Here is an 18,973-nt window from a genome sequence, read left to right as displayed (position 1 = left end):
TCCATTGCTAAGCTAGTGGCTGCAGGAGACCATTCCTACATCCAATTAAACCAGCAGACACTAATCTCTCCATCTGCAACAGATACACATGCCATAGGGGTCTGGACAGGATAAACAGAACAGATGTTTAAGTGCACATAGAGTCTGGGGAATCACCTTCAGTGCTCAGTGGCACAGGAACCAAGAGATTTCTAGACACAGGAACTAAGCAGATTGAGACATCTGTCCTTTCTTGCAGCTTTGCTGAGGGAAGCATTAACCCCAGCAGGAAGGTGGAAGCAAGCATGCATCATACCTACAGATATTGCACAAAGATTTCCAGATACATCCGACCCAGCAAACCAATCCATACCTATGGCAAAAAGAGCACCACACTACAAAACCAAACCAGAGAGCTGCCAAAAAAAAAACCACCCCAAAAAGCACCTATGTATGCTTCAGTACTCATTAAAAGTATTATTCCTAAATGCGTGAACTGTTGGGAGATTTTGGCCATATCCAGGCAACTGCTTCAGCAGGGCTAAATGCTATTTCCCTCAAGCCAACACAAAACTGAAGAGCTTAGGAAAAATAGAGTCCCCAGTCACTGGAAGCAGCTTTCAAATCCCACAGTGTGGCTAAGCCCTTGAAGGCAGCCTGTCACAGCAACAGGCCTCAGAGCATGAACACCTGAACACAAGCGTTTCAACGGGCTGCAAAAGGCAACTGTGTGCAAAAGGCACACACAAGATACAAACAACAGCACTCAATCCAATCCAAAGGATGTTTCTTCTAGTCAGGTCTAGGTGGAAGGTGTCCCTGCCTGTGGCAGGGGGTTGGAACTGGATGAGCTTTAAGGTCCCTTCCAACCAAAACCATTCTACAAATGGTATAAAAACTCCTCTTGGATGCACAGAGCAGTGAGGACAAATGGATGCTTTCACCAGCATGTGAGGTTGCTGAATGCTTTCTCACACAGGACCACTTCTTCCTTCAGCCCCTGCCACATGGGCTGGCCTGCTGTCAGGCTGCTAGAGGAGTGATGTTCTGCATGGCCCAAAGGGCTGCTTTCAAAGCAGTGCCAGGCCTGTAGAGTCAAAGAGCTACACAAGGAAGCCTCTCCCCTCCAATAAGGGGATGGATCAAGAAGCCCAGAGAAGGATCTTAAAGGTCTCATCAGGCTTAGCCCATTGACCAGCCTAAAGTTATGTCAACAGCTCTTTTACAGACATGCACAGGAGTCCTGAAGCAAGAACATCCCCTCCCATAGAGGTTCAGTTTGGAGAGGCTCTAGGACTGCTGTGGGGGAAGATTCAGAAACCAGCAATATCACGTGTTCAAAGGTACTTGATGCTTCACACTACAGCATAGCCACATTTATACACACCACTGGACTTAAAGAGCTTGTACCTACCTCAAGTGCCCCAAGCTGTAGTATCGTGACTCTCCATCCGTTGACCGAACCACCTTGACAGTGAACATGGGCTGCAGCTGCCGTAGCTCCAGCAACACAATGGCCAGGTAGTGAATGAACAGCAGAGCATCCACCAGCGACACGGCGTACTGCACTATGCCCTGGTAGTTGGTGTCCTTTGAGTCCAAGATGCGAACGCCGTAAAAGAGCCAGTAGGAAAACACAAAAAGGAAGATGAGGACCAACAGAAGGGCCCGAAACACAAACACCCTGGGGATATCTGCCTTAGGCTGGCGGAAAAATAGAGCCCAGGTTCCAATCAGAAGAATGAGGAGTTTAAACGCCACAGAGATGAACAGTCCCTCACAGACAGTACCACACGGCTCCAGATCATCCCGCCACAGGATCTGGGGTAACAGAATGAAGGCGATGGGGGTAAGGAAGACAAGGAGTCCAAGAACAGCTGCCACTGTTAAGCCCAGGTAACGTTTGCAGTCCAACCCAACGCTGTCCTCCAGATCCTTACTGATCCGGGCAATGTCCTCCTGGGAAATACTGTGCTCAGAGGTGCCTGTGATTGCTGTCGTGGTCTCACCCCAGTTGTCATCCTGAGGGATGAAGAGATAAAGAACAATCATACTGAAACAATCAGGTTATTCTTTCCAGGTCTTCCATTTTTCTTGCCTGGAAACAGACTTGAGTCACAGAAAAACACAGCAAAAGCAACACCTTCAATATACTGAAGAATCAACCCTGAAAATTAACAAAGCTTTGGAAACAACAGCAACTTGTCCAAACCAGTGACTATACACACTAGATGTTTAAAAAAATTGTAAGTGTAGAGCAGGTAGCTTAGCTTGCTATGCCACCCACTGTACCCCAGAGGTTCCTCTTCCAGCACATTTAATATCACATAACTCTTGGAAACTGGAGTAATCATCAGTTCCCATGTGCAGGGCAAGGACTAGTACTATGCCAGCCCACAAATTCCATGGTGCAAGTACACCACAGAAGCACCTGGAAGGGAAATCGTCATTTTAGTTGGTGTTGCACAATCAGAAACATGTTCACACATTATTTTCTCATCCATAACAGAAGCAAGTTCCTCCACTTTGTTTTCTTTTACTATCCTCTATGGTTGTGCTGCCCTCGATAGCTGCCATTCTAATAGAGATTGATTTAAACCAACAGATAGTGGTCACAGAGGATATTTTCAGGTATGGGGCTTTAAACTTAGAAGATCCTAGACTACCAATGATATTAGTGTCCATTACACTGTCAGAAGCCACTCAGCCACAAAGCAGCTTACCTGAAATGCAATCACCATATAGTCAAGCATCAGATTACATTATGTTTCCCAAAAGCCTCATTTCTTCCCTAGCCAATACCAGAGCCAGTTCTCCCATCCTACAATGCCTCCAATTGCTTCTTCCTGGTGCTGGCACAGCCAGTTACACTGACATGTATGGATTTGACTCAAAGCTGCTGCTGGAGTGACTCATGAACACGAAGTCTCCTGATGGTTCCCACAAATACACACCAAACAGCAACAATACATGCACTTTGTTGCTTGGCACCTTTGCAGCTGCAAACACTCATTCAGAAGCAGATGTTTTGCTCTTTCTCCTACCGTTCTGTATGCATCTTCCTGCAGCCTATGTCATTAATAGGATTTACACCTTCCCCAGACTCTGCAGCTACACGTGCTGACAGAACTTGTTATAAAGAAAGAGGCATCATTTTAAACTTTTATTCACTTCTTTAAAAGCATTAGAGGAAAGAGTCTTCAAATATCTTTGGGAAAGGAGTTGACAGAGGCAGCACAACTACTTTGAACAACTCCAGGGATTTAACTTCTAATGCACTCCAAGACATGAATACCTCCCATGCCTAGAGCAGTAGGGTTTTCAGACAGACCAACCACAGTTAGCATCTTGAATTAATATGAGGGGTTTTTGTGAGTCCCTTCTCACCAAAACAGAGGCCCCAGAAGAGATATCTGCATTGTAGTATGTCCTGAAAGGCAGCATATTCCTATCACATTTCCCTCTTTGCCAGTGTCTCCAGTAAAGCAACCTAAGCATTTCAATTGTTTTATGTTTATGCATGAAATAGCTCTGCATAGTTTCCTTCATTTGATGAGCTGAGAAACTGTGCAGAAGAGAGAAGGGACAGAAACACCACAGCAGCTTAAGGCTGCAGCTCAGAAGACAACAGGCAACTTTATCTCAGTTCACCCACAGCTCTTCCTACTTAAAGTGCCAAAAGCAAAACAAATATGCAGTTATATGGAAATATGAGTCTAAATCTGCAGGGGGACAAAGCTGTTGGACCTAACCCAAGGCACCCTGCTCCTCAGTAGCAAAGTCTTGCTCATGCATCAACTTATTTTGCTTTGGCTTTAATTCCCATTGAGGAAGTGTTCATGAAAACAAGGGCTTAAGAATTCACCAGTGCCTTTAGATCTATTTGAAGCAACAGCTGGGACTCATGAAAACAACCATTTGATTACAGATAAATGGCAGTACATGAAGTGAGCCCATCTGAGCGACACAAATACTGTTACAAGTACTACCATACACAGTTTGGAAACTGGGCATCAGTTACTTTGGGTTGTATTTGAAAGGGCAGAAGTGGAGCTCCACAGCCAAGTATTACACAACCCAAATCCAGCCCAGGAGGCACTGAAACATCCTGCGTTCTATGTGATCTTTTGAAAATGAATATGTACCTTCACATCAATTGCTACAGCAGAAAGAATACCAGATCCATACCAGGTGCAACCCAAACCTAGCATTATTCCATTCTTTATTTAACCCAATGTTAATGTACTATTTTACACCGACTTCACCTTCCTTCATAGCTATTTTGTATTAGTTTACATTTCCTGCCTTCTTTCCCTACTGGGATCCTGGTCGTAACATGCTTTGCATACCTACAGCAAATCCTGCTTAAAAAACCCCACATACAGCTAAAAGGGTTGACCTAAATAAGGCACAGCAAAATGATGGAAACAGGTATTTCTATACAGCTTAGCAGATAACACTCTGGAGACAGAGGCAAATTGGTGCCACAAGAATAGTCATATCAGCTTTAGTGCTGTCAAAAATAATGCTCTCAGAAAAAAAGATTGAGACCATGGCTTTATGCATGAATCAAGGGCATCTGCACGTAGTGATTTACTAACAGCATGCAAGCAACACTTCTCCTACTCATGTGCCAATAAGTCACATGCTCTGTTCCAGATGCCACACTCTACATTTGAGTTTACTCCCTTCTTACCTGGCCCTCCTCTGCCCGAGAGGCATCGTTCCCAAGCAGTGGTTCTGCAGGAGGTGTCTGGATGGTGACAGACTTCTCAGAGCGACTCCCATCTTTGCTTCGTGGCGATTTGTGCCTGTCCCGGCTCCTTTTCCAAACACAGCAAGAGGAGAACAAAGTTACCACATACCCTCTCTGTGACTGGAGAGGGAAGCAGAGGGGGCAGGATACATCCCCATCACCTCAGTTTCTCTTAAAACAGCTTCCACTATTGCTGTGCTTGAAAGGGAAGCTTGCATTCTCCAAGCAACTCTATTTGGGATTAACTGCCCTATGCAGCTCTCCATCAGCAATAAAGTGTCGTCTCAGGAATGTATACAATTAATACAAGCAACTAATCACAACAGCTTTAGTTCCTGCAACATCGTCTTGTCATCTAGGAACTTAACATTGGAGGACAATCAGTGAGGTTAATACTGGTTAATAACCATTAATACTGGTTAATAACCCCCAGTTAACCTTGTACAAATCCATGGGTACCAGAGTACACCTGTAGACCTCATGGCTCCTCTGAGATTGGTGGGATTTTACTCATCTTGACACAACCTGCTCACCAATGTTTTCCTCTACGATTTTTATGCTGTATCTCTACACATGGCATGCTAAGCTTCAAAAGGCAGTCCATGGGGGTAGGGGTGTTAAAGAGGGGATAAAGGTGAACAAGAGATGTTTTACTCAATAACTGGACTGAAAGCAGAGACTTCTTTTCATGGAAGAAGTCTTTTCCAACCACACAAGATAATTACCTCTTAAACGCAAAGCTCCCCTTTGGACCAGCTCAGTTCCAAGTTGCAAAGTGGCACACATTTTGCACATAAAACTAATGATGATGCAAGAAAAAAAGAAGGAATAATGTTTCCAAGTAATCAGAAGTTTCAGAGCAAAATGGTTTTGAGCTGCTGAACTACCACAGAGAGGACTTGTTATTCAGGTTTACAAAAGCCTGACTTCTAATCCAATCAGTCCTGATAAAGCACTTGTTGCAGACTCAAGTACCACTCAAATTCTATTAAAACACCCCAACACACTCGCACAGAGTAGCCAGGAGGACTGTGGGAAGAGATAGAAAACCTTATTGTTATACAAGAAAGAAATGCCATCAGGAGAGAAAACTACTGGCAGTTACAGTTTAGCAGTCTAACATGTCTTCTCTCCAGAGACTCCTCATCCCTCACGCTTCAGGAGCGGACTTAAATGATCTTTTCCTTCTGCTGGTGTTATCCCAACCTTTCTGGCCATTCATGACCCCAACATGCATCCAGCCAATTGATGATCATTAAATCAGCAGCATTACTGCTTCCAGTCTCCACACTGGATTCCTTGTGAGAACTCTCCATACGTATCTCCTCCAGAGCTGTGGCCTCACTGATTTCATCCTGGTTTACAATTTTTCCATGGGACATGTCCTAGCTTAAAGCAGTAACTACAAATAAACATTTCCTTACCCTTGTCTGTGGGCTTTTTTGGAGTGACCTGAGTAGTGGGAGTATCCTGAATATGTTGATTCTGTATCCATTGCAGCAGACATGGGGTCTACACAAAGGGGCACAGATTTTACTCTAGAAGATGAGTTCCTGGTGCTCCTGAGGTGGAGTCTGTGGTAAAAGTGCTTTCCTGGGTACTCTTGGCTTCCCAGTCATCAGTGAGGTCTGGTCCTCAGTGTGAGTGAGCTTCACTTACAAGGAAACCGATCAGAAGGCATGGGAGGATGGTGCTTGGCTCCTCATGATCGACCTAAGGAAAGGGAAACATGAAAGTGCGCTCTAAGCAAAGTAAGATATCATTCCTGCTGCATCAGTTCCCTCACCCAGCCACATGTCACCACTCATCACACTGTGCCCAGTTCACAAGCTTGTCCTGGCTGATCACTGAATAGCTGAGGTTGGAAAGGACCTTAAGATCATCTAGTTCCAACCGCCCCGCTATCTCTTTCCAGCCAGGTGAAATACCTGCATCTGTAGAGCAGATTTAAATAAACTGACTGCTTTGCAAAGTGTAGCCTATTCATCTAAAAACCCATTAGAAACAGCATAACCGCCTGAAAAAGTGACTTGGAGACCTAGAAGCCTACATACAGAAATTCACCTCCAGGAAATGCATAGGGCTTGACTTCCACACCCCCATCTTTTCACCTGTGTAACACACAACCCAAATACCCCCAGATTCAGAACAGCAGCATTACAGCCTATATACAGCAGGAAGGCATGGGGGATGAGGGTGACTTTCCTAGGAAAAATGCAGGAGAGGATCAGACCACCATGCCTGAACCTGCTTTGTTTTCACAACTGCAAGGTGTGCCCATTTCTTGCAAGCATACAATTGATGGTACCATGAGCACCTCCCTTTCTTTGCAACCTTTGCCTCCAGAAGCTAATTTGGGCCCTGAAGAATTGAATTTTATTAGGAATTGTATCTATATATACACATACTAAGAACACTGGGGAGAGCTGATTAGAGATCACATCTAGCTTATATGGGCCAACACTTCTTACACTGTAGTTTCATTTGGAACAGAAGCTTATATCCCATTGGTAAAGGGCAGAAAAGGGTCATGTTTTTTGGACCAGAAGCAGGGCAACACCAGAACAATTCCTAACAGTGACATGTCAAAATCTCTGAACCCTATGGGGTAAAAAGGGAGACATCATTCCGCTTTCCAAATCCACATCCTACGTCAGGCAAGAAGAGAAACGGAAAGGAAGGGAGTTAGTCACTGCTTTAGGGAAACACATGCAAATGGTGAAAAGGGAGGGGATAGCAGCTATGGACTGAGGTACCTTGGCACAGCCCAGCGTTTGGCATGCAGGAGCACTCTCACATGCCTCCTGCCCAGCTAACACAGGACTACAGCCATGCCATACACTCAGGGCAGGCAAAAGACTGCTTGAAAAGTCAAATTAGATCCCTGCATTGTCTTCTGCACACAGCAGCTTTAAAAGCTGTTATCAACAGAACAGTCAAACACCATTTTCAGCCCTCTCCCTCCCGAAGCACAGAGCGACAACAGAAATCAGACTTTACACTTGGCTGACTATTCTTTCCAGCCATAGATTCCTCCACTAACACCTCCAGAAAAACTTGTAACTGAGCAAGCTGTGCCAAGGAACAAAGCCTTTTCCCCACAGGGTTCTTTGGCTGGCAGTGCAACCTGCAACCAAGAAGTGTTCGTGCTGCATTGGGAGCTGCAGGTATTTACACAACACTTGGGCTTGCCAGGGCTTTTTGAAAGGAGAAGGCAGGAGGGACCTTCCGCATACAGGAATTCCCAAGCTCTAAATACGTATCTTGCCTCAAGAAAGCTCCTTAAAGGCAGCAGAGAATATAGGACAAATAAGGACAGGAACATAAGTCCTGTTTTTTAGCGAGGGGGAGAATTAGGGTGGATTTAAACAGAGCAAGACATAAAGCCAAGGTACAGCACAGCTTGTAAAATGGCATCATTCCTGCAACAGGAATAAACCTCCCCCAGCCTGGGACACATGATGGTAACACTTGTTAAATCTCCAGACTTGCACACAGCCTGGAGCTTATGGCTCCAGCAATAGGCTGGGGCTCACTAAAGCTGGCTTTTACCTCTGTCCTGCTATGCAACCACAGAAGAACCCTTTCTCTGTGTCTGTCCTTCTCCAATAAATGGGGGTAACATCACCCAACCACCCCTCATTCAAAAACCAGTGATACCATCAGAGGACATGGCCACACAGAACCTTGCAATCATTAGGCATTTAGAAACCAGAAACACCCTGTTGAACAAAAGGTGGTAACAAGTATTATAGGCTTAAATCAGTGACTATGATGTTACTGGAGTCCCTTTGAGAACAAGCCACTGTCTTCCCAAGTACGTACCACCACATCACAGGAACAGGAAAAGCAAGGATTGTTGCCAGCATACATACATCAGGAAGGGTTATGTATTTTTCCTGGGCTTCTAGGAAAGTACTGACTCTCAGCCTTCTCCTGTAACCACATGAAAGAATTTCTCCTCAGCTCTCAGATAGAAGAATCAGAGTTGAGACACAGGGACTGGGTACAGAGCTCCTCTTCTGACCCCTCTAACCAGCACACGGTCAGAGAACATTCCAGTAGGCAGAGGCTCCTGTGGAAATGCTGCCTAGACAGGAACCATGGACAAGCAGTGCCCATTTGAGGGTGGATGAAGCCAGGCAGTGCTGGGTACCAGGCAGAGAAAGCAAACTCGAGCACTGGAACATCAGGGCAAGCTGGATCACGCCAACTTCCATCTTCCGTGTAAAAAAGAGCAACGGTTTTGACACAGCTCTATGAAAAGTCAACAAGGCAGTCCCAAAACCTCTGTGTATCCTGTGTTGTTGCACCACTGCCTTGCCCCAGCTGGAAGATAACACAGATATTTCCAGGGCTGCTGGCAATAAAATACCTCTGCCCAGCTTCAAGTGGAAACAGCAGAAGACCATTCATTGGCTTTGTCTGCTTCCTAACTGAGGATGATTGTCAACAAGGCTTCCTAGAATTGGCCAGCAAAGGACAGTATGGGCTAGACACCACTCCCAGTCTGAGAAACCAAGGAGGGAGGAGCACAGTCCAAACACACTCCTCATAGCCAAACCAACCAGATTACCTACCTCCAGGTCTATTTTACAGCAGGAAGGGGACTAGCTTTACCCCAGAAAAGCTTCTGGAACTGCTGGGGGAAAGGAAGGGAGGAGACCAAAAGACAGCTAACATGCTAGACTACACCTCTGACATGGAGTTCTTTTAATGACATAGACAGAAGTCAATGCTGGATTGGCCACCACCCCAACAGTGCCCACCACTGGAGCCTGAGCAAACCTAGAGAAGACAAGCCAAATGGATACGGTGGTGTTATGAAGGACACACAAACTAAGCACAGTCTTTAAGTATCTCCAGTACTACATTACTACTAGTGATAATTCTTGCTTTTTCCTCTAAGGCAAGGGCAACTGTGCTGGGTAAAGAAACAGCCCCATCATTTGGGGCCTCATCCCTCCACAAACAAGTGTGAATAGAGAGCCCAATTTAGCCAGTTGAAACGACTGCACAAAAGATCATTACATCTCTCAGGACACCACTTGAAGGCATAGTCTGTTTGCAGAGCTTCTGGTCCCAAGTGAAAGGAAGCTCCTTGAGCCCGAGGGTACAGTTGCACCATATTGCAGCACTGGAGTAAGCAGCTTCCACCTCCACAGCACGGTTCACCACCCTTGGATGTGTCAACACAATTCTCAGCTAGCAAACAGCACTGCTGGAAAACAGAACACAACAAAACATCCCTTGGCTCCCCCTCGCCACGCTTTTGTCTTGCAGCCTTTCTGTGACCTAGTTCACAGCACAGCCCCAAACAGCAAACCCAACCCCAGGGTGAAGAGCAGTGCAAGCGGACAGCCAGAGGGGAGACGGGAATGCCTCCTACACTCCAACCACCACTGTGTAACTGCACATCCAGCACACTGCTCCCAGTAGGCTGGCACTCTCACTCTGCCTTTCCCTTACTCACCAGTGATGGAAGGATGCTAGATGGAAAACAATGCTAAGGATGCCCCAAAGGAAATTTCTGGGACCTTACTCTGGAAGAATGAATGGCTGCATCCTGCAAAGCAGTGGGGAAATGCCCCTCAATAACACACAGATCACTGTAATTAGTTTCTACACAGCTCCATGGCTCATTGTAACTCCCCCTTTTCATATGCTCATAAATCTCCAAAAAGACTTCTTTTGAATCACTGTTTTCCATGCTGGGAGCCCAATCCTATTTCCAATGAAGTTCGCTTTGTGATCGTCTTCAAGGAAGCACACTTTGGCTCCCAGCCCAAGGGAAATTTAAAAGACCAAGTTACATCTTTAAATGAAAGAGGGCAAATACAAATAAGCACTCTTTTACATCCCATGCTTTCCTAATGGCTTTTCCCCTGTGAAGTTGAGGCAAATAACTGCAAAGCAGCTCAGCTTTGAAATCTCTACAGTTTCAATCTTACTCTGTTTAAAACAAACTTGCTATCGTTTAAAGTCCATTTACCAGTTGGCTCATGAAGTTATACTGGAAGTGCCATCTGGAGCACGAGCAGTCACAAGTGCCTGCAATGATGTGAGGATGTCCTCAGCTCCATATGCCATCAGCCTCGTTTCTTCAATGAAAAGAGCTTTACAAATCAAACATGCAGAACCCCAAGGGCTAAGCTATGGGATAGAATCATAGAATCAACTTGGTCAGAAAAGATATTTAAGACCATCAATTCCAACCATACCCCAGCACTGCCAAGGCCACCACTAACCCATAGCACTGAGGGCCTTGTCTACATGGTGTGTGAACACTTCCAAGGATGGTGACTGCAGCACTGCCCTGGGCAGCCTGTTCCAACGCCTGAGCATCCTTTGGGGAAGGAATTGTTCCTCATCTCCATCTAAACCTCCCCCCGTGCAGCTTGAGGCCATTTCCTCATGTCCCATCACTTGTTGCTTGGGAGAAGAGACCAACCCCACCTCACTCCATCCTCCTGTCAGGCAGCTGTAGAGAAGGATAAGGTCCCCCCCGAGCCTTCTCTTCCCCAGACTAAACCCCCTGGGTCCCTCAGCCATTCCTCATCACTCTTGCGCTCCAGGCCCTACACCAGCTCCATTGCCCTTCTCTGGCCCCACTCCAACACCTCAATGCCTGTCTTGTAATGAGGGGCCAGAACTGAACACAGGATTCGACGTGCAGCCTCACCAGTGCCCAGCACAGGGGGACAATCACTGCCCTGGCTCTATTGGTTATGCTATTGCTGATACAGGCCAGGATGCTGGTGGCTTCTTTGCTTCCTGGGTGCAATCTGCCCATGTTCATCTCCATTAATCAGTACCCCCAGCTCCTTTTCCATGAGCAGTTTTCCAGCCACTCTTACCCAAGCATGAGGTTGTTGTGGCCCAATAACAGGACCCGAAACTTTACCTGGCTGAACCTCATACTATTAAATGCATTAGGGTCCAAGAGTAAAATTAATTAAAGAATGGCTACGCAGTGAGGAAACCTTCTAACTCTGGCATTAACTCGTCTGCAGTGTATTCCTATTATTCACTTCAGGAAAACAAGGAATTACACAACTTGCCATGTTCAACTGCAAGTATAGTAAAGCCTATGAGCAATGCCACAGGAACCTCTTGCTTTTGAATTTCCTGAGCAGGCTCTGGTCCAGCAATTTGATCTGTAAGCACCTCAGTTCACCCTCTACTCACAGAGCCAAGGCTTTCAGTTTTAACAGCCAACTAGCTTTGGGAAACCAGGTTTTTCCTAAAGCTTTCCATTTCTATTTGCATGTCACTAAATAGGCTAGTTTTGGCCTTCAATCTATCCATCAGCCAGGTCTTTCACTCTACAGCAGTGGATCTTGATTTGCAAACCCCTCATCCTAAAAGAATGCGTAGTAGTCCATAAATTCAAGCCCTCTAGCACAAGGTTCTCTCCCCTTTTGCTTCTCAGGAGCTTCTTAGTTTTGTAGATCCTCAGGAATTCCCATCCGCTAGGCTGAAAACTATTAGTCCATGATGTAGATATTGCTTCAAGAAACCAAGTTACTTTTCCTTTTGAAGTCTGTTTAATCAGAGCATGCAACAACACAGATCTGACAACAGCAGGACTGTCTCAGTTTGCAAGAGAAGTAAATGGCCAGCCAAAACCACCACCCAAGCAAATGGTGTTTCTAAGCATTAAGCCCCATCCCCTTCTCTCCCCGTCACACAGCTAAAAGTTGGGAAGTTCTCTGTGTGGGATCCATAGCTGAAGCACCTCTCTGGAGGATGGCCTAAACTGAAAAAGGTTTCTCTACTGGAAGTCCAGCTCCTCCTTTAAGATACTCCAATTCCTCCTGCATTTTCCATGTTAATATAAAAGGAAGAAAGTCTACAGATCCTGTCCAAATTCCCAGTACAACACAGGGGGAGTCTCCCTCTATCTCCTTCCTCCTGTGGAACTACGTACAAAGCCAGGGCAGGGCTGACATTGTAAGGGGCCAGGGCAAGGGTGCTGACCCCCGAGGAAGTAACCACTGGTTTTAGTTTGTCTCAAATAGGGAATTCTAAGATAAAGGCAGTTTTGCGAGGACAACTGCTGTTATCTGGGTAGCACTTCCCAGGACAGCATCTCAGTCTCCCAATGACAGCAAACCTTCCCTACACACACAAATCCATAACATAAGGGCCCCCAGGAAACACTGCCACTACTAACCACAACCAAAAGGCCTGCAGCAGCTACAGAGAGCTGCTGGCCAGTAACCATTGGCAGTTAGACACTTGCCTCTGTGGCTCTGACACAGGTTAGGATCATTCCAAAGTTTCAGCTCATTCTTAACGGAGGCTTTTGTAAGACTGATATTCACATTTATTTCTGAACAAGTGAAATGATCACAGAGCCAACACTGGCCCCACATGTACCCAAACCCCAGCAGCGGAAAAGAAACAAGCATGGTCAAAATGAAGCTGTTCAGAGATGGCAAAGCACTGCTGAAGCTCTCTCCTCCACACCTCAATGTCAGGATGCCCAGTGATGGGCTCACAGACAATGGTATCACAAAATACACTCCACAACACCCTAATCTGCTCTTCCAGCCAGTGCAGCTTGAGTTCTGAACTCCTTATAGCTGCAAAGACCTTGTGGGCAGTCTGTTAATGACAAACCCTGGGTCAAAAAACCCACTGCTTCAGTCACAGAATCGCTAAGTCTGCCTCCCCAGACAAAAAACTCTGCTACCAAGTCACATATGCTTCCACAGACCCTGCGAGTCTGTGAAGGAGTTTAACCCTTGGCATAAGAGTTGTTTTACAACCCTGACAGTCTTCTAAATCAGCAAACAACGTTGTTTCACAGCGGCTGTCCAAAGCACGCCGCTAATGGAACAGAACAGCCAAAGCTTTGCCCTCTGTTGGGCACACTCAGAAGCGTTCAGGTAAGCAACCCAAACCAGTACTGCCAAGGCGCAGAAAAAGACTCTCCACTCGATCAGATTCATCCATGGGAGCTTTCCAAAGCCTAACTTACTGAACGGAAATCACCATGCTGTCCTGTGAGACCGGGACTTGGGCATCACTTCAGCGACACAACCACCTTATAAACAGAGAAGAATGAGTTCTCTCTGCCTGGTCGCTTCTGTACCCTTCTGCTGACCAGGGGGGTGAGCCCAGCCACAGAGCAGCTTGGTTTATATGGCCTGGGCACACGAGGCATCGGCAGAGCCTTCACACCAGCCTGAATTACATCCACGCTGCCACATTAAGAGCACAGCGGTTCCTCCAAAGCCGAGGCTTGGCAGCGGAACCGCTGCCCTTCCTGAGGGGCTACACCCACGGCACTGAAGCGAGCCGGTATCTCCCACCGGAGCCGGGACCCGCCGCCCCAGCAGCCACCCCGCGGAGCCCCGGCCGGCAGCAGGGAGGCCCGGCGGCGGCCGCCTTCCCCTCTGCCCAGCCACGGCAGCCGGCGCCCAGCGGGCCCGCAGTGTGCTCCCCCCGCAGCCGGCACCACAGGAGCTCTCGGGGACTCCCGGCTCCCCGCCGACCGCAGGAGCCGAAGCGGCTGCCCCATAGCGAGCCGGGCACCCCGGGACAGAGCGGCGGCGGGAGGGCGCGGTGACGGGCAGTAGCCCCGCACATCCATATACACATACACATACATACATACATATACATATGCACATATATACACACATACACACCGACGGACTCACCTCCCTCCCTTGGCCGCCCCATGCCGCTCCCGGCACCGCCCCGCCAGCACCGCGCTGCTCCCCGCCACCTTCCCCCGGCGGCAGCCGCCGTCGCTACTGCTCCTGCCGCCGCTTTCCGCTTCCTGTGCCCGGCCCCGCCCCGCCCTCCTCCGCCGCAGCCACCGCCCCCGGGCGAGGCTTCCCTGCTCGCTCACCGGCCGGGACCCCGAGCCCCGAGCTGCGCCGCCTGGCGCCGCCGCTGCCCGCCCGACCCCGGCAGGAACCATGGAGTCAGCTCGGGTCGGGTGAACCTTTAAGCTCATCCAGTCCAAGCGTTTGCCAGCACTGCCAAGGCCACCACTAACCCATGGCACTGAGGGACTCGTCTGCACGGTGTGTGAACACTTCCATCCTGTTCCAATGCCTGAGCATCCTTTGGAGCAGGAATTGTTCCTCATCTCCATCCAAACCTCCCCTGGTGCAGCTTGAGAACGTTTCCTCTTGTCCTATCACGTGTTAATTGAAAAAAGAGACTGACCCCTCCTCACTCCATCCTCCTGTCAGGCAGCTGTAGAGAGCAATAGAGCCCCACCTGAGCCTTCTCCAGATTAACCCCCCTCCAGGTCTCTCAGCTGTTTCCCATCACACTTGTGCTCCAGACCCTGCACCAGTTCTGTTGCCCTTCTCTGGACCTGCTACAGCACCTCAGTGTCTCTCTTGTAGTGTGGGGCCAGAACTGAACACAGGATTCAAGGTGCAGCCTCACCAGTGCCCAGTACAGGGGGACAATCACTGCCCTGGCTCTACTGGTTATGCTATTGCTGATACAGGCCAGAATGCTGGTGGCTTCTTGGCTGCCTGGGCACAAGCTGCTCATGTTCAGCTCCATCAGTCAGAACCCACAGGTCCTTTCCCATGAGCTGCTTTTCAGCCACTCTTCCCCAGATGTGGAGTGTTGTAGCCAGCAATGCTACATCACTTCCAGCTACAACACTGGCATCTCCCAGCTGGCCCTTGCTCCAGCCATACCTGGTGGGGACTCACATCTGGACCTGTTGCTCACCCCTTTGAGGCCCAATTTAACCCTTTGAACCTCTTGCTCAAGTTCTGCCTTCCCCACGTCTCAGCTCACAAAGCCTGCCCTGGGCACCTAATTCCTTACACCCATGCTCTGGGTAGCTGGGAAGGGAACAGGCAGAGTTCTGCATGTTGTGCAAGTCACCTTTCCTGTATTCAAAGGTTGCTCCTTTTTCACTTCACCTGTAGGTTGTCTTACCATGTAAAAATAGTTAAGATTTCAATGAACCAGCACCTGGGAATGCATGAAGAAAATCTAGACCTCCTAGATTCCAGCCCTGGGCTTTGAATTCCTGCAGAACCATCCAACAAAGTGAACAAATGCAGAAGATGCTGATGTTATTCCTGTCAGACAGTTTCTGTGTTGCATTATTGTGGCTTCTGTAGATTCGCTCTTTTATTTTTGCCCTTCAATTTCTCCTCATTCCCTTTTTCCAGACTAATGCCAGGGGTTATTTGTGGTGCTTGCCCCCTACTCAGCATCCATACAACATGGAATGACTTTCCAACTGAACAGTTATCCAGGAATTCAAACAAGCATTTCTCTATCAGTCCAATTCAGTAGTTACACTACCTCCTGTTTTACATGTACATGCTTACCCAACCCTGGAAGAGGCTGATATCAAGTGATAGGCTCCATCTTGTATTATGCATCAACATGTGTCTAAACTTGCCCAAGGCCTGGGTACTCTGCTGCATTCCAGGCACTGGCCCTGCCCTGGAAAGCATCTGACAGGCTGCTGAAAGCCTCCCTCTCAGCCTTGCTGGCTGCTGCTGCCTCCCATGGCTGAGCTATCACAACAGGGTTTGCTTCCTCCCTGCTCAGAGGTGGGAAAACACAACTAAAGGCAACAGGGTAGAGTTTATGCAGTCCATGCATCTGGTGCAGGGGAGAGACTGAGTGCATGAAGCAAGGTTTTACCTGTGCCACATGGGGAAGAGGACAAGGGGAGATGCTGCCCTGCATGAAAGGCTATGGAAACTCAGTGTTAACAAGTGAAAAGGGTCTTTTTCAAAGGTCTTTAACTGGACTTCCTTGAAGGCATCCAAAAAGCTCTGTTCAGTCTGTATTTCTTCTCCTATGCTACCCCAACTGCTGCTCAAGAAGATTCAGAGGATTCTAAATACCAGTTTCATGGTCTAGAGCAGCAGGACTTGTTTCAACACCCCATGTAAAGGAGATTGCCAAGAGATCTGAACTAAGGACTTACACAAACCTCAGACAGGACCAGCACCTACGCCCTGTCCAGACCTAGCTGGTATAGATACCTGCCAGACGCAGCAGTGAGACCCACTTGCACCCAACTAGGTCAAGCTGTTAGACAGAGTATCAGCAAAGGAGGAATACACTGAAGATGGGCTGTTACATGCTTATCTCTCGTCATCTCTTTAAACCATTGAGATGTGAGGAAACGTTTTGCATGAGTTTGGCATGTCTTCTCACAAATGCAATGCCATCTGAACAGAGCCAAGATGGGTGGATGGTCGAATCCAGCATGGAAAACACACACTGACTCATTCATGCAGGGAATTCAAAATGATATAGAGCTCTGCTTTTTAGAGGAAATACTCAACTATGACTCTACTAGCCCTGTAACTGCATTCCTCAGGTTTGTGTTTTTCATGCTGAAAAGCAAGAGTTGGACAGAAAACCAGGGAGAGATGGATTTTGTGGTCACAGTCGCGTGGAACAGAAGTTATCTTGGACCTACTTAGAAGAGGTACTTCTGGAATGTGGGCATTATCCCTTCCTATAACAAATCCTTTAGGATTTGTGTCTTACATTTTGATTTGCTGATCACAGTGCATGATCAATGTACTATCCAGTCAAGTGAGCTAAAGAAAGGTCTATGTTCTCTTTTCTAGGATCCTCTAGTGCAAAGTGATGGAAGTTATCACACAACTTGACGTATAAGTTACCCTTTGAAGTTATTTTTTTTTCTTAAAAGCTTTACACATTCACTTATTCTTAAATAAATCCATTTCTTTATGCTATAGTTTTCTAAGGATCATCTTTGTGAACCAGATTCTGCCTTGTTTGGAGACATATACATACATACGTATTTTTGTTAAGATATAAGGTTGAATTTGCTGTAGATTTTCTCTATCACCTAGGAAACCAGTCTACTTTCTTCCCCCAGCACATGGACTCCACCTTTCCCAACACCCAGTGACGTATCCTGATAATTTTTGTCTGTGACATGTGCATAAACCCTAATTTCTCCAGGATTCTCTTTCCTGAGTAGCATGAAAAGATCCTTCTTAAGTTACAGCCCCCAGAGATTCCTCACCAAACACAGTTTGTCTGTACAATGCTTTGAGAATCAGAGGCAGTGCTTTGTCAAGTAAGAAACACAAGTATGAGCTGAGCCAGCACAAGTAAAATGTCATTCTCAATTACTGCCCACTGTTAGATGGCATCAGCTGGAGCCTCCAGTGTGGAGTGCAAACTTTTCCACTGAGACTGGATGCCACTTCATAGGGGCTACCTGAGGAAATTGCTTGTACATTCAGTGTGAACTCTCTGTGATCTTGCTCTGTGCCACTGACCTCAATCTAGCATCACACATCTTGAGCTTAAGTAAACATGCGGTGACAGATATGCACAAGGACCCACATTTCAGCTCTTCTGCTGCAGAAATCTTTGTTTAGAGGAAGAGAAAGGCCAGAGGGACACAAGTACAAAAGAACACTTTCCTTCCTTTTTGGGGTGGTTGTTATTTAGAAAGGGAAAATGCGTAATACTTCACAGCTGAAGAAACAGCATGACATTTATTTTGCATAACAGCTTGCATAAAAGCTACTAAGCCCTTTATGGAATCAGTTATCCAAAATAGGTGATTTCTGCCCAAATAAAGAGAAATGGTGGTGGGTAACAAACACTAGAAAAACTTCACTTGGCTGAGATTCTGCAAAACCTAGTTCAGGATTCACTTGAAATCTTGCTTCCATTCCAAAGCAGGTAGAATCATAGAATCATAGACTAGAATCATAGAAGAGTTAGGATGGAAAGGACCTTAAGATCATCTAGTCCCAACCCCCCTGCCTTGGGCAGGGACACCTCACACTAAACCATGTCACCCAAGGCTCTCTTTAACCTGGTCTTGAACACTGCCAGGGATGGGGCAGCCACAGCTTCTCTGGAAAACCTGTTCCAGTGCCTCACCACCCTCACAGTAAAGAACTTCTTCCTTATATCCAACCTGAACTTTCCTTATTTCAGTTTGAACCCATTACCCCTTGTCCTATCATTACAGTCCCTGATGAAGAGTCCCTCTCCAGAATGCTTGTAGCTCCCTTCAGATACTGGAAAGCTTTTATTTGAGTTCAGCAGATGTAAAGAACATTGTTTTAAAAACCCCAAAGCAACAAGAGCTCCAGAGACCAGAAGTATTTCCTAGGCAGACTGAAAGGGGAAAAATAAGGTATATTTCATCTGTGCAGGTGAAGAGGACTAGAGAGGGGAAAAAGAACATCTTTTGTCTGACTTGCCCCTAAGTTAGAGGGCTAG

The 18,973-nt window shown here is 47.0% G+C and overlaps 1 protein-coding gene across 1 annotated transcript in view; it reads right to left on the bottom strand.

Annotated features, from left to right (window-relative positions):
* VANGL1 (VANGL planar cell polarity protein 1) overlaps positions 1-14,458 on the bottom strand; it is a 43,857-nt gene extending 29,399 nt beyond the window's left edge. The window contains exons 1-4 of the mRNA XM_034074390.1: positions 14,407-14,458; positions 6,160-6,448; positions 4,676-4,802; positions 1,394-2,001 (exon numbers count right to left, since the gene is read on the bottom strand). Coding sequence (XP_033930281.1) covers positions 1,394-2,001; positions 4,676-4,802; positions 6,160-6,242 — 818 coding nt within the window. The 5' untranslated portion in view covers positions 6,243-6,448; positions 14,407-14,458. The remainder of the gene's footprint in view (positions 1-1,393; positions 2,002-4,675; positions 4,803-6,159; positions 6,449-14,406) is intronic.
* Between the last annotated feature and the right edge of the window lie 4,515 nt (positions 14,459-18,973).

Source organism: Melopsittacus undulatus, chromosome 2, assembly GCF_012275295.1.
Source record: "Melopsittacus undulatus isolate bMelUnd1 chromosome 2, bMelUnd1.mat.Z, whole genome shotgun sequence".
Classification (NCBI taxonomy): Eukaryota; Metazoa; Chordata; class Aves; order Psittaciformes; family Psittaculidae; genus Melopsittacus; species Melopsittacus undulatus.
This window is presented reverse-complemented; position numbering and strand designations above follow the sequence as displayed.